Below are 14,898 nucleotides of genomic sequence, written 5' to 3'. Positions count from 1 at the left end.
GTCGTCTCAGGCACTCCTCGTCGCCCTCGACGAGTGCACACGGTGGAAGAGTTTCTTCAGCCCTCCAGGAACGGTAGGGCGAGGTGAGGAAGGAATTGCTCCCAAGGGAGAGAGAGAGGAAGAGGAGAGGAGCAAGAGGCTGGAGGAGAGGAAGAGCCCGCGCTGGGACTTTTATTCTGGGGAAAGGGATTTCCCAGCATGTTTTTTGTTTCTCTTAGCTTCTTAGCTCTGCTCGTGCTGGCACCCAAGGCACCTTAGCTCGAGCGTTGTTGCGTTTGCCGTGCGGTGACTTGTCAGCGGCGGGGCATCCCATCCCAGCTTTACTTACGTACCAGCACCACACACTTTTTTCCCCTCTCCTTCGCCTATTATGCATGCTCGCAGGGAAGTGCCTGAGCTGGTGGGCGAATCGGAATATTCAGAAAAGTCAGAGCGGAGAATCCTTTTTCAAGGCTTTCCTGTAGGACTCTGCCAGCTCTGGATGCGGTGAGCCGGCTCGCCCTGTCGATCGACAAATGTAGGTTCCGATCCGATCTGGCCAGAGATCCGTCACACTCGCTGAGCTGCTCCTCATCCTCGTCCTCGTCCTCGTCTTCGGATCGGGCGTCAACGGCATCGCCATCCAATGAACCCACGTCTAGCCATTGAAGGGTCCCTGCCCGAGGTATTGCCTCCTTCATACCTACCTACCTTACGTACTTGCACAGAGCTTGCCGACACAGGCCAGCAATGAGCCCAGCCACACCTCACGTTGCCATTTGTCCACGAGTAATTCGTTCTGCCAGGATTCCCTCTGGCATCTTCATATGTCAAAGCCTAGGGGACCAATTTTGAACCCGCCAATCCTACACCATTCCAGCCAGCTTGAGCCAACTACGTAAGTTGGCCGGGTCGGATCCACCGCCCGCCTTGAAGAAACCCCCACCCGAGAGCTCTCACGATTCAGCCATCCAGCGAGGTTGGTCTTGGCGCACTACCAGCATTCTCTGGGCTATTATATAATTTATACCTAACCCACTAACCAAGACTACAAGCTCTCAATAGAGCATGTTTCCTGGTCAATATCTGCGGCCCCTTCTGCCAAGTTGCGGCCTTTCTCTTGTTCTGTCCAGTGAGAGGGCGCCGGAAATGAAACCCGGAACAGCGGTGCCGGTACACAAGGTAGCTCAGTGCTAAGCCCAACTTCTGGGTGAAAGCATGTCCAGGTGTGATAAAGGAATGCCATGACATGAGCACATCACACAGCTACACTCATCGAAGACTAAGCGACCGTGCCTATTCAAGCATTGGCTTGTGTTGCACAAGCGTATGCTGTCGGCAGCTTGATATCTCACGAAGCTTGTGCTTGCCCACATCTACTGGTGCCAGCTGGGCTCATCCATAGGTTTTATACACGCATTGAGTTCCAGTTAGATGAACAACGGTGTAAGGAGGATGTCAAGCAGGTGGAGGGTCTGGACAACGGTGCTGGCTAGTAATGGGATAGGGCGTCCTCGCTATCTTTGCCAAATTTGCTTGGAGGACACAAAGTGTCTCAACAACCCGTTTTCTAAGAGTACGCTGTTGTAGGCACTTGCAATTAAGGAGTTACTGGGTGGTGTACAGGGCGTAGTTCTATAACTCTCCTACATCATCAACAGACAACCATCTGGTTGCAGTTACATGCAATATCCTCAGGAAGTTGACCACAACCACAGCCAACCCTTCTGTGTTCACCAGGACAACATGTGCTCCCAGCGAACAAGTGCGAATCCTAGCCTCTACTGAGGGGTTTTGTTTTTGTTGTTTTTGTTCTGAATCCCACCTGTTAATTCAGTAAGGGCTGCATCTTCGAAATGCCTATAGAGCCCCCTCTCCGCTGCACTTTGACTTTTCAAGGCCAAGCTCATTCCTCCATACCTTGAAGAGCAGCAACTACACCTCTACTGTTAACTGTCTGTCTAGTAGTGTTGCAGGTGTAGGGAGCTTTGCCGGTAGTAGATTACATAGGAGGGCAGCAGGTGTAACTCGGCTTTTCCCCTACATAAGTGTTGTTGGCTTTCTCATCCATCTCCCTCTTTCTCTTGGCTTTCATCTACTGATTTCCTTTTTAAAGGCAAACATGTATCTGAGATAGAGTACTTTAACTATCAAATGGATCATGGCCAGATGCCATCCTAGCAAGAATTAACGGAGGTTGGTTGTCACTTATTTTCCACGAGCTTGTCTACTGAGAAACATGCGTCGACTGTCACAATCTTCAATCTTAGTCATTCTCCTCCTAGTGTCGCATGTTGGGCAGGGGTCCTTGACGGCGATAGTGACGAGGTAAGTCGCAGTCCAGCCGAGTAGAGGCTGTATGTATTTCAGCCGTTGGCTGTTCGGAGTCGAGACCAAGAGAGAAGATGTGGCTTGTCTCAAATTGGGAAACCCTTGGAGACAGCCGCGACTGGGCCGCCCCCTCCCTGGTTTGAGCTGTCTGGAGCTTCCCGCACCTGGTTTAGCGCCCTCCCCCAAACACGGTAGTGGCCACCTTGGCGTCCCCAGGGACCAGCCAGGCCTGTTTCTTGGCGCCGGTGGGCTGTACTCGACACATTGGCCTTTTCGACTTTTTTTTCCCTGCATGTCCCAAAAAAAGGAGGAAGACGGTTCATCATAGACAGACCTGCCCTCTGATCGTCTGTTCTATTCCGGATCCTTGCTTTGCTTGGGAAGATCCCTGGCGTGTCCCTAAGTTTTCTGCTATTTGTTTTACATTCATCTACCTACCCGTTGACTGCGCTTCGGCTTCCTCAACAACAACAACAACAACAACCACAACACTCCCCACGGCGCCCAACCTACATACCATGCAACGATGAAGCTCTCAGTGCTCTCAATCGGCCTTTTGGCCTGCCTGACGCCTCTCACGGCGGCATGGACCAAGGAGGGTAAGTTCTAAACGGATACGGTGCGGCAGACTGTCCGCTACAGCGAGGCTAACACTGTTCCTCCTCCCCAAACAGACCGCGAGATCTTCCGCGTCCGCGATGAGCTGGCCGCCGCCGAGGGCCCAGGCGTCACCTTCTACGACTTCCTCGGCGTCCCGCCCTCGGCCTCGATGGACGACATCAACAAGGCCTACCGCAAGAAGTCGCGCGCCCTGCACCCGGACAAGGTCAAGAGCAACCTCGCCGCCGAGCGCGCCAAGGCCAAGAAGGCGGCCGCCGCAGCGGCAGGGGGAGGCAAGAAGAAGAAGGCCGGCGCCACCGTCGCCAAGGCCCCGACCCAGGCCGAGGTCCGCGCCGCCATCAAGCGCGCCTCGGAGCAGCAGGCCCGCCTCAGCATCGTCGCCAACGTGCTCCGCGGGCCCGGCCGCGACACCTACGACCACTTCCTGCGCAGCGGCTTCCCCGTCTGGAAGGGCACGGGCTACTACTACAACCGCTACCGGCCGGGGCTCGGCACCGTCATGTTCGGCCTGTTCCTCTTCGTCGGCGGCGGCGCCCACTACCTCGCCCTGTACATGGGCTGGAAGCGCCAGCGCGAGTTCGTCGAGCGCTACATCCGGTTTGCGCGCCACGCCGCGTGGGGGGACAACCTGGGCGCCAACATCCCGGGCATCGGCGAGGCGGCCGCCGCCCCGGCCCCGCCGCCGGCCCCTCAGCAGCAGGCGTATGCCGACGAGGACGGCCGGCCCGTCGCGCTGAACCGCAAGCAGCGGCGCATGCAGGAGAGGGAGGACAAGCGCGAGGCCAAGAGCGGCAACGGCGGGCGCAAGGGACGCAGAGGCGCCCCCGGCAGCGGTGCGGGCAGCGGCACCGCGACCCCGACGCAGCAGGCGCTGCAGGGCGCCGGCCCCACGGGCGCCAAGAAGCGGGTCGTTGCTGAGAACGGCAAGATCCTCGTCGTCGACTCGCTGGGCGATGTGTACCTCGAGCAGGAGGACGAGGACGGCAACGTTGGCGAGTTCTTGCTTGACGTGAGTTGTTGACTCTTTCGGTTATTCATATATATATATACAGGACTGCTTTAGATCTAGAATGCTAACATGATCAACCACCACGCACAGCCCAACGAACTGGCTCGCCCGACCATTCGCGACACTGCCCTCGTCCGCCTGCCCGTCTGGGCCTACGGCGCCACCGTCGGCCGCGTCCTCGGCCCCAAGCGAGCCGACGAGGACGACGAGGAACTCGAAGAGGAAGTCGACGATGACTCGTCGGAGCCCGGCAAGGCTGTGGCCACGCCGAGCACCGACTCGGCGGCCGAAGACTTTGAGATGCTGGACAGGTCGACCGACTCGCTGGGCCAGGCCAAGACGACGGGCAGCCAGGCGCAGGGCGGGCGCAGCAAGGGGAACAAGCGCAAGGGCAAGAAGAAGTAAATCACAAAGCAAAATTATAAAGGCATCGGCGATGGTGAGGCATTGCGGCACGGAGAGAGAGGGAAACCACCAGGCGTATGGGCGTTGAGACAACCACAGTCGTGCGTGTGTGTGTGTGAGTGTACATTAAAGAATGGGAAACAAGGAGCCCAAGGGGGGCGATGGTGTGGCAGCAAAGTTTAAACACAGCAGATATAGATCAGGATCAGGACAGCAGTGATATCCGGAAAGACCTTTGAATATGTTCACATGTGGCGTTCGTCATGGTCAATAGCCATGTCGTGTAGAGGGGAGACCGCAGGTTGCTATTGTCTGTCTTGGTACTTGTATGCTTGCCTGTAATTACAAACGCATGAGACCATTCCATCCATGCTTAACTGGGACCAATCTGACCGCCCTCTTTACAAAAGAAACGAAGACCGCAAACCCATGCCAGTGATGTAGTATAATGCGGGAAACAAAGAGGGAAAGGGAGGTATCATGATGCTGTGCTCTGGGAAACTCTGGGCGATGTGACAATGCAGACCAACAACGAAAAGGGGGAATCAAAACCACGCAACGCCAGTGGACAATCTCCTCCACTCCTCCTCCAAGTATTATCCTTCACTTCACAAAAGAAACAAATAGCTTTGAAAAGCAAAGACTTCAAAGATGCTGGAGCAGGACAGAAGGAGGGAGCTCCTTTCTCTTCACAGCTCCATCTCCTCATCCCGCATCTGCATCAGCGCGCCGTACTGGTCCTCCATGGCCTGCTGCTGCCGCTGCCGCTGCCGCGCCCACTCCTCTTGCGCGCCGCCGCCGCTCATCATCCTGTACACCGGGTCCGTGGCCGCCGAGTATCCGGCGCCGTTGCCCCTGCCGACCGCCGAGCCGAGGGGCGAGTAGGCGTCCACCATCGTCGCGGCGGCGGCGGCGGCCCTGGGCGTGGCGGCCTGCCGCTCGTACTCCCGGCGCGCCATCTGCTCGTACCCGGAGAGCATGTACGGCTCCGTCTCCTCGGCGCCGCCGCCGGCGGGCCAGCGGCCCGAGCTGCTGTCCTGCAGGCTGATGATGGGCGCGCTGTGCGAGCGCTGCTGCTCCCGCGCCAGGAGGAACAGGCGCGTCATCTCCTCGGTGCTCTGCGGGCTCACGAAGCACTGCTGCTGCCCCTGCTGCTGCTGCTGTTCCGGCAGGAGGCGCCAGAAGCCGACGAGGCCCGTCTTGAGGGGCTCGTCGGCCGTGCGGAAGAGCTCGACCAGGGCCGGGGAGAGGGCCTCTGGGTTGACGCCGTGGGAGGCGAGGAGCTGGGCCGTCTGGAGGAGGTCGCCTGCTGCTGCGTCCTGAGCGGGGGACGGCGCGGGCGGCTGCGCCGGAGCGGACGGCTTGGCGATGTGTGCCGAATGGTGGTAGTGCTGGGAGATGGAGTAGGTGATCTGCGTCGCCGCCGCCGGTTCGGCCTGCTGCTGCTGTTGCTGCTGCGGGGCCTGCTGCTGCTGCTGCTGGATCGCCGGGCCCAGAGTCAGCCGCTGGGCGAGCAGGGTGGCCAGGTCGTCATGCATCTGCATTTCTGCAGGAGACTGGACCATGGTCGTCATTGAGGGAGAGAGAGAGAGGTTGTCTGTCAGCTGTGCGTCAGCAACGAGAGCCGTTTGACGGAGGAGGGTAGAAAGTTAGCTGACTGTGTGATGAAAGGATGGACAGGGCTGACTGTGCTCAGCCAAGCTGGCTTGCAGTAGTGATGCGATGTTAGAAAGAAGGCTGCTTGCTTCCTTTCTTCATCCGTCTTCCACAAGCAGAGACTCGTGCGTGCGCGCGTGTGTGTGAATGGTCAGCAGCGATCCGAGGGAGAGCAGAGCCGCGGGCTACTGTTCTTGTATTTGCCTGAATATAGGCGTGGAAGATCGAGGTATAAAGAACAAATCTGCTTTATATTTGGCTATGCTAAGTATTCGACGGAGGGCTGATCCGTTTGTTTGGCCAGTCAGCTCAGCTCGCGGGTTTCTCTCTCCGTATTGGCGGGGGGCGACAAGAATCTCAACAAAGGAATGGCGTGAATAAAGGGGGTTCCTCTATTTGAATGAAAGAGCGGTGGGCAGGGCAGACCAGACCCAGGGAAAGCACCAGGATTGTCAAAGGAATTCCCAGAAGTGAACCGACTTTGTGGCTAGCCGGCAAGATGCATGCGTAGCCGGTGGATGTCAAGTCGCAGACTACTGTACGTTGGCTGTCAATCGGGTTTAGGCCAGTCGACAAGTAGAGAGAGAGAGAGAGAGAAGAGGCAGCAGGAGGGCCCTTCTTTGAGCTCAAAGTTTCAGAGGATCGCCGACGGTTGAGCAACGAAGAACCGTGAGTCTCCTGGAAAAAAGAAAAGCGCACGTTGTGGAACAAAGCAAGTCATATCATGACTCCCTTCATTTGGAGGTCATGGGATTTATGTATGGAAACCCGGCGCAAGAGGAATAGGCAGCTCCAGGTGGGGGGGAGATTTGGGTGAGGGGCAAGCACTCTTTTCAGGGGCTGCAGGTACCTGCCTAAGCCAAAGCTGCAGGCAAGGGTGCTGCTTGGGTGTTGGGTTCAGGCTGCGTTACCTTGGCTTTTTGGCTTGGTTTGGAGGGGGGGAAGAAGTTCGTCCCCAAGCCTTGGGGAAATTGGGCATCGATGGGGACGATGGGGAATGATGCATGTGTTGGCATTCAGACCCCTGTTGAAGATGATTGGGAGCGCGTGGAAGGATAGACAATATTGAAGATTTCAGCCAGCAAATGAAGCCCTCGCCCGTACCCTCGTCTCCTTCGTTGACCCGGATCAGAACCGCCGGTTGGCGAATACGGATTACCGGCAGGGAGTCTCACAACCTCTTGTGCTTGTGCTTGTGCTTGTGCTTGTGGATGTGCACGCCAGCTTTCACGTACGTCATGACAAGCCATTCAACGCCGGGAATGAGGAATGGACGAGGTTCAACAGAATCTCCCGAGCTGCCGTAGCGCTGAAACGGCGCTTATTTTGCATTGATTCTAGACCGTTTCCGCCTCCATGTGACACCCTTTAGGGCGCTCGACTTGTCATCGGATTGCGTTCACGAAATGCTAGGTCACACGTCACTCGACGTCGTTTCTGTTCATTCTAGATATCGACACTGAGATCTCGGGAGCGAGACAAATACAGAAATCCGGATAGATGCCATCCTAGTTGAGGTTTGTGATCTCAAACGACCAGCGACATGTGATTTGATGGGCTGCTGGTGAGACTTGTGATTAGATAAGGAATTTCTTATCGGCCCAAATCACGGCCGGCCCCGCGATAACACACCAAGTTAACGCCACACACGAATGACGTCGACTCAGACCTCCAACAGGCTTCCAACCTGTCCTTTTGCGTTTTGACCACCTTTCTCACTACGAGCAATCATTTACTAGCCACATCTTTAATAGATAGGGTTCCCTGTTCCTTGTTTGAAATAGACTTTTCCCTGTTCGATTGCCGGAACAGGATATCTGCGCCACAGCTGGCTCCGTCACTTGGTGATCTTCCTCGCCGCCGTGATCTCATCTCAGCCTGGCAAGCCTCTTCCTCCTTCCTGACCACCTGCTCGCAACGCTTCCTTGCGATTTGAGAGCAGAGATCTCAAGGCGTCAATATGAGCGGACAACCACCAAATTACTGTGAGTACCTCGTCTCTTAGCGGCGATCACGCGACTAACACGCTCAACAGATGGCATCCTTGAGGTGGCCGAGAACGCCACAACACAGCAGATCCGCGATGCTTACAAGCGGTATGCCTGATAGGGTCGTGTATGCCATAGTGGCCTTGGACTGACCACCCAATTTCAGTGCTGCGCTGAAAACCCACCCCGACCGGGTGCCCGCCGAGTCTCCTGAACGAGAGGCCCGGACGCGCAGGTTCCAGCTCGTCAACGACGCCTACTACACCCTCTCCGACGACACAAGGCGGCGCGAGTACGACGCCCAGCGCCGCATGTTCCGCGGCTCTTCCAGCTCCTACTCGGACCCCTTCGCCGAGGCCGAGGCCTCGAGCGGCGGCAACGCCTCCCAGAGCAACGAGCAGAACACCTACTCGTGGGCCTGGAACTTCTTTACGGGCCGCGGTGCCGCTGCCGGTGCCGACGGGCAGGCGCGCCAGCAGGCCGAGGACCAGCAGTTCGGCGACGTCTTTGAGGAGATGCTGCGCGAGGAGGGCATGGCGGAGGAAGGCAACAACCAGCCCACAGGTAAGTTCTGGGGTGTTCTCGGCGGTGTCAGCGGCGGCGCCCTCGGCTTCATCGTCGCCAACGTCCCGGGCATGCTGGCCGGCGCCGTGGCCGGCAACCGGCTGGGCGCCGTGCGGGACGCCAAGGGCAAGAGCGTCTACGCCGTCTTCCAGGTAAGTTATGCCAGGGTGCTGCTGGGGCGGCTTCACTTCTGCACCGAGCTGGTGCGAAGTGGCAGCTTCCGGGTTTGCTTGGGTCGTTTTCATATAATTCTTGATCACTGAACTAGGACGAGCCGGGTGTGCTAACTCTCGACTGCTGCAGGACCTACCGCAAGGCGACAGGGCTCGTCTGTTAAGCCAACTCGCCGCGAAAGTGTTCAGCCACGCCGTCGGGGTGTGAAGGTTGGTTTCAGTTTGAATCTGGGACTAGGCTTGGGCCTCTCAGCCGGGAGATAAGGGGTAGAGAGACACGGAGAGAATGCACACGGTACGGGCACGGGTGCTATGGGGTTTTAGTCGGAGTTTCTTCTGGGATCTTATTAGAGCAATCGGGATTTGAGCCCACAGTTACGAGCGCCTATTTGTGATTTCTTGTATGTAGAATAGCCAAAAACAAAACCAAAATGGACGATTTAAAGGGCAGTGACGTCGGCCACTCAATTCTAGAAGTGTCTCGAAAAGAGGTATGATTTGACGTTTGATTTGGCTTCACATAAGGAAGGCTGCTAAAGTCTCAGTGACTGATGCACCAACAGTGGCGCAACATGGCATTTGGGCCGCCCCACCTCTTTTGCCTGCTACGCAACGGGAGTAGCCTGCCTACCCCTCCAGAGCTTCACCTTTGCAAACAAAACAGACATTCCTACTCGTCTTCCTCCTTCTGGACCTTTGGCGATCCTTGCATCAGCGCATTGCGGACCGGTCTTTTGCACACGGCGTCATAGCCCCAACCGTCATCATGTCGAAACCCTACGTTTCGGTCGAGTCGACCTCGCAATTCAACTCTCTACTAAAGTCTTCCAAGATCGTCGTAGTAGACTGTAGGTTCCCATCTACCCTCCAGCAGTGTTGCCCGGCAAGACCTTGTCGCGAAAAGTGCGCCGCTGAATATTGCGGGCTCACTGGATCACTGAGAATGCTAACCACTCCCCGTGTCGTCCCTCTCAGTCTATGCCGACTGGTGCGGACCCTGCAAGCAGATCGCGCCCCTCTACGAGTCGCTGGCCAAGGCTCTCTCCCGCCCCAACGTCATCACCTTCACCAAGGTCGACACCGAGGCCCAGCCCGAGCTCGCGAGCACCTACAGCATCACGGCGCTGCCCACGTTCCTCGTCTTCCGCGACGGCAAGGTCGCCAACCGCGTCCAGGGCGCGAACCCGCAGGAGCTCAAGTCGATTATTCAGCAGCTCCAGGCCGAGGCCGACAACGCCGGCAGCAGCAGCGGCGGCGGTGCGAGCGGGTCAGGAGGAGCCGGCGGCGGCGGCTGGCGCGGCGCCGAGCTCCCGCGCAACTACAGGGACATCACGGACCAGATCGAGATCCCGCGCTGCGAGCTGCTCAACGTCGACTCGGACGCCGGAGGGGTGCGCGTGCTGTTCTCGGGCGATAGGCCGAGCGCGCTGGGCGGTGGCGGCGGCCAGGGCAAGGAGAAGGACTGGGTGGAGAGCGACACGGACGAGCAGCTCATGCTGTTCATGCCCTTCCAGTCTATGATCAAGCTGCATACTCTGCAGGTACGGTGCACCCGATACACATATCATGATATTCGTTGTCACGGGGGCGCTCAGAAGCTAACGGCTACTCTTGTATAGATCACATCCCTCCCTCCCCAGGACGACGACGACGATGAGACACCCATGCGGCCGCGGCACATCAAGCTCTACAGCAACAAGCCGCACAACCTGGGCTTCGACGAGGCCGAGGACACGGCGGCGACGCAGGACATCGAGCTGTCGGAGGAGGACTGGAACAAGGACGGCACGGCCAGCGTGGCGCTGCGGTTCGTCAAGTTCCAGAACATCAACAGCCTCGTCGTCTTTGTCGTGTCGGGCGACGGCGACTCGGAGAAGGTGCGCATCGACAGGCTGCGGCTCATTGGCGACGCCGGCGAGAAGCGCGAGATGGGCAAGCTGGAGAAGATTGGCGACGAGCCGGGCGAGTAAGGCGGAGGAGATTCATAAGTTCATGGGTGCGGCGCGGGTTCATGAGCGTGGAAAGGGATGGATGGGAATCAATAAAAACCAGGGTGGGCTGCCAGCGGCTTCTTCCATTGATGGCGTTCTAGAACTCTGAGGAGTCGGGAGGGACATTGAGAGTCAGAGACGGACGGCTGGCAAGGCAGGTACCACAGAGACGGCCAGTGATGCCATTATGAGCGGAGAGATTATAGACAAAATCATTTCCTTTTTAGCGATGGTGTGGATGGTTAAGGTAGAGAATGCCCAAAGCAACAACAAGACAAGAGAGTGACTTTGCTCGACCATCTTAGCAATAGACGCAATCTGTTCCCAACATGGTGCCTCATCGCCATATTCATTCACATGCTTTTTCTTTCCTGTGTCTTGCCCTTTTCAAACCTTGTCAGACATTTGTTCGAGCTACAGTGAGCTAGCCGCGGCTTACTTTCTATCAATCACTTTTTCCGGGTTGCTTCCAGTTGGTGGAAAATATCACCAACTGGCCCATCCCATGTCATGGGGTTGAGAAACTTATCCTCCGTCAGCCGCTTTGGGGAAAGCACTTTTGCAGACCAGAGGATCCCATCCCATACGATATAAGGCTTCTTGACCCCCAACCGCGCCGAACGGTGAGAACCTGGCGCCTGGGTAGTATTAATAGATCCTCGCCGAGTTTAACGTTGCGGCATATGCGCAATTTACTTGTTTAATATATTTCGTGATAGCGTCGAGCAAGTGTGGTTGCGGTACTTTCTTTCTAGTGGCTGAACATGCACACACTCACATCCAACTCGCAACCTCTACGAGGATATGCGCCCATGACAGAGGGTTACCACTTTGAAATCGTTTATCTGATGGAGCTTTCGGGTGTCACGACATTGAATTCTCTCCTTGGTCCGCGATAAGCTGGTGCACGAATGATCATCCGTTTCGATGAGAGCGATGGGCAAACCAGCGTGAACCAAACCAGGGTGGAAAAAAGGTAAACACCAGACTCGGTATCCCGGGAAAGCGAGAGGCTAGATATGCGTCGGATCAGCGCCAGAGATGATGCGGAGCAAACAAACCTCCAGGCTTTACCAGATGCTTGTTCTCCAGCTCAAGCCCCTGGCCGCGATCTTGCAATGCCTGAATTGGGGGCCACGATCCGAGGCTGCATGTTTGAATGACCATCTACGCGATCCTGATCCACGTACCAGGACCGACGATTATCTGGGTAGAACATGCAGCATGCAATGCCAAGGCAGCAATCTCGTGCTTCAGGAGCCGACGGGCAACTCATCCAGCAGCAGACGTCACGGGTTTGATACGTAACGAAGCGACGCCTAAGCCCCCCTCGCAGCCAGAATTGGAGCAGATGGGGATTTATCCTTCTCTTGATATGTCCGATCTCCTCGCCTCCACCCCATCAATGCTTGGAAAAAAGGCATCGACGAGAGGTGGTTGGGATTTTTTACGGATGGGAGACCGGCCTGCAATTTGATTGATCTGTGGCACAACTGACGCTACGATTGATAATCCACGGGAGATGAAGAATTCGAGCAACACGGGTAATGTTTTGATGTCATGCCAGCCGCACGAGGAAAAAAAGAAGGGAAAAGAGAAAGCAAAAGCTGGGCCAGAGCTAGAAAATTTTAATACCGATGGTGGTTGGAGAGTGTGGGGCGGGTGCTCGGTGCTTAGTCATGATTGCTTCGTACTGGCTGGCAAGTTCAACGGGCTGGTGCCACCTGCCGTCTGCAGTCTGCGAGGTGACAGCGGGAATGGCAATCACGCTGGACCAGGAAAGAAAGCACGACGGCCTGTAATTTCAAGTGTGCACAATTTCCATACGCGCAATAATTATCATCGCACCCCAGACCTGGATAAAGTCAAAAACCACATGGCAAGCTGATTCCATGCCACTTGAGCGCCCACGTACCCTGGTTTCTCCAGCCTCCCCAGCAATACTTCCAATTTACACCTCAATGCGAGACCGAAAAGGTCCTGCGCCTCTTCGTGAGCCGCCTCTCTCGCCTCGGCGCTTGGTGAAATGAAAGGGCTCTGCAGAGCAATTCTCCATCGTCATCTTGGATATTATCTGATGCTGTCAAGCACCCCCCCCCTGTCCTGCCACTCTGCCTCCTGTTTTCCCCACTGGATCATCAGTGCGTCTGCATGTCGTTCAGTGTCATGTCTCGTCTCGTCGCTCCCTGCAGCAGTGGCCATGCAACCTCTGGGCAGAGCAGAACCGGCATGCTTGCACGTTCTGGCTCTGGCTCTGGCTCTGGCTCTGGCTCTGGCTCTGGCTCTGGTTCTGGAACATGGCATTGCTCAACCTTCCCAAGAGGCAGATTACCCAGACTGCGGAACCCACACCACCTCTGTCGGAGCGCCTTCCGGATTCGACGACCACCGATGCGTCCCAGATGACCGCCCAAGCTCACGACGGCCCACGGCGCACGGCATCACACGCACGATCAGACACACCACGCTGCCCATCCTCGTGAGACCCTCGCAGCATGACGAGTCACGTATTAAGTAGGTAGGCTGGTTGGCAGGTCGGACGGTACAGCGCATCGCCCTATTAGCAATTCCCTTTTGTCTGTTAAGATTGGCCCCTCCACCAGTCAGCATGTGGTAATCGGCCATGCTGCATGTCGATGTCGATGTCGATGTCGGTATCGATGCCGGCCTCGGTGTCTCTGCAACTACTCGGCCGTCCTTCATCACTTTGACCCTCCTCCGTCATTCAACCGCTCAGTGGCCCGGCTGTGCTCTCGAATACCGTACCAGGGAGAGGTCCTTTGGGAGGATCGACAGGCCTCTCGCCTGGAAATCCTTCAGCATCGGCATTGTCAGACACTCGGCAATGGCGATCTACGTGTCGGTGCATTGATGTTTCCACGCACTCCGTCAATGAATCTACGAGCTGACCTTCCGAGGCTGCAAGCTTTGATTTGACGACCCCCCAACACCAAAACACGCTACGTTTTGATTTACCTGCGCACCCTGGATTTTCCCCCGGGACTCATGTCTAGCCTCACTCACCCAACCCAACTTGCCCGATGCTCGGGACGGACACCGTGCAGTGTTCGCTTCGCATCGCGGCTAGGTCCTCCCTTGTCCCGCGCTCCAAACCTGCAAGTGCTGCTCTCTGGTAACACTCAACTATTGTACTGCGCCCCCTCCGTCCTGAGTGATCTCATACGACACAGACGGGTCGCATCTCAAGACGTAGGACCAGAAAGGGACTGCCCTTCGCTGTGCCGTGTCTGCTTCTCTGCACCCTTGTCTGCCAATGAAAGCCTCTGGCACAATGCGTTTTCGATAGCGCATCCTATGTCACTCGGGTACCTCTTCAGCTCAGTCTGCATCGGAACGCCTCCTCGAGACGTGCTGCTTCCTCTGCTCAACACCACTTCTGCTTAGGCTTGTTGAGCTAGCCGCTTGTGCTCTGTCCGCACCCTTCCACGCCCACCGGCGTCGACCAGTGCTCGTACACACTTCAGCTCTGGCGACATTCACTACTACACCCTTCCTACCCGGCCTAGGTACCTCTGATCTTCGTTTCTTTGGTTCCGAACCAGGCCATTTTAGGTCAAATATTATTCTTTTTACCCCTCTCCCAGGACAGGGACCCCCACCAAAGCCCGGTGATGCTGTCCGCCAAAACTGCAACGCTCCCTGGACAGTCGGTTGCTCCCCATCCCAGATCGGTAAGCCTAGGGCCTCGTGAATGGGATCACTGCAGCAATAAAACGTGGCCCTGTATACCCCATGCTAAAAATATCATTCAACATCCCTGAGGGAGGGACACCACCCACCACCGCCCTTCTGGTAGCTGGTAGGCCTTTGTTCCCGATAGATCTCTTGCCCCCCTGGTCCATCTCGCTCACGAGCCACATTGGTCCAGGCAAACCTGCTCATGGGTTCCCGAACTGATGGCGCCAGCTAAGCAGTTGCTCTTTCAAGGAGCTTCATGATTCCAGGCACTCACTCTTGCGAAATGAACAGACCACGGGCCACTAACCAGTCTGAGCAAGTAAACCCGATCATCACTGGCCCCGATCTGCTCCTTCGCAATGACTTCTGCCGTCCGCTCTGGGGTCCTCCGCTCTGACCCTGGAGTATCAGCCGGTGCCGCCCTGCTGTTTGCTGTTTCCCTTTGAGGAAGGTTTCGTTTTCAACTATCAACGGGGCGAAAC

At 56.6% G+C, this 14,898-nt stretch overlaps 4 protein-coding genes across 4 annotated transcripts; 3 read left to right on the top strand and 1 right to left on the bottom strand.

Moving 5' to 3' along the window:
• Positions 1 to 2,895: 2,895 nt before the first annotated feature.
• E0L32_003548 (uncharacterized protein) lies at positions 2,896 to 4,345 on the top strand (the record flags this gene model as incomplete). Its single annotated transcript, XM_031137860.1, has 3 exons — positions 2,896 to 2,909; positions 2,953 to 3,940; positions 4,001 to 4,345. The coding sequence occupies 3 exons, from the start codon at positions 2,896 to 2,898 to the stop codon at positions 4,343 to 4,345; spliced, it is 1,347 nt and encodes a 448-aa protein (XP_030998697.1).
• A 689-nt stretch (positions 4,346 to 5,034) lies between these two features.
• On the bottom strand, positions 5,035 to 5,910 carry E0L32_003547 (uncharacterized protein; the record flags this gene model as incomplete). Its single annotated transcript, XM_031137859.1, has 1 exon — positions 5,035 to 5,910. The coding sequence occupies one exon, from the start codon at positions 5,908 to 5,910 to the stop codon at positions 5,035 to 5,037; it is 876 nt and encodes a 291-aa protein (XP_030998696.1).
• Positions 5,911 to 7,961: 2,051 nt separating this feature from the next.
• On the top strand, positions 7,962 to 10,696 carry E0L32_003546 (uncharacterized protein; the record flags this gene model as incomplete). Its single annotated transcript, XM_031137858.1, has 6 exons — positions 7,962 to 7,986; positions 8,037 to 8,097; positions 8,156 to 8,705; positions 9,349 to 9,574; positions 9,702 to 10,267; positions 10,346 to 10,696. The coding sequence occupies 6 exons, from the start codon at positions 7,962 to 7,964 to the stop codon at positions 10,694 to 10,696; spliced, it is 1,779 nt and encodes a 592-aa protein (XP_030998695.1).
• Positions 10,697 to 12,917: 2,221 nt separating this feature from the next.
• Positions 12,918 to 13,235, top strand: E0L32_003545 (uncharacterized protein; the record flags this gene model as incomplete). Its single annotated transcript, XM_031137857.1, has 1 exon — positions 12,918 to 13,235. The coding sequence occupies one exon, from the start codon at positions 12,918 to 12,920 to the stop codon at positions 13,233 to 13,235; it is 318 nt and encodes a 105-aa protein (XP_030998694.1).
• Between the last annotated feature and the right edge of the window lie 1,663 nt (positions 13,236 to 14,898).

This window comes from Thyridium curvatum, assembly GCF_004353045.1.
Source record: "Thyridium curvatum strain D216 chromosome Unknown NODE_15_length_556224_cov_80.126021, whole genome shotgun sequence".
NCBI classification, from domain to species: domain Eukaryota; kingdom Fungi; phylum Ascomycota; class Sordariomycetes; order Thyridiales; family Thyridiaceae; genus Thyridium; species Thyridium curvatum.
Note: the sequence above shows the minus strand (reverse complement) of the source record. Positions and strands in the feature narration are given on the sequence as shown.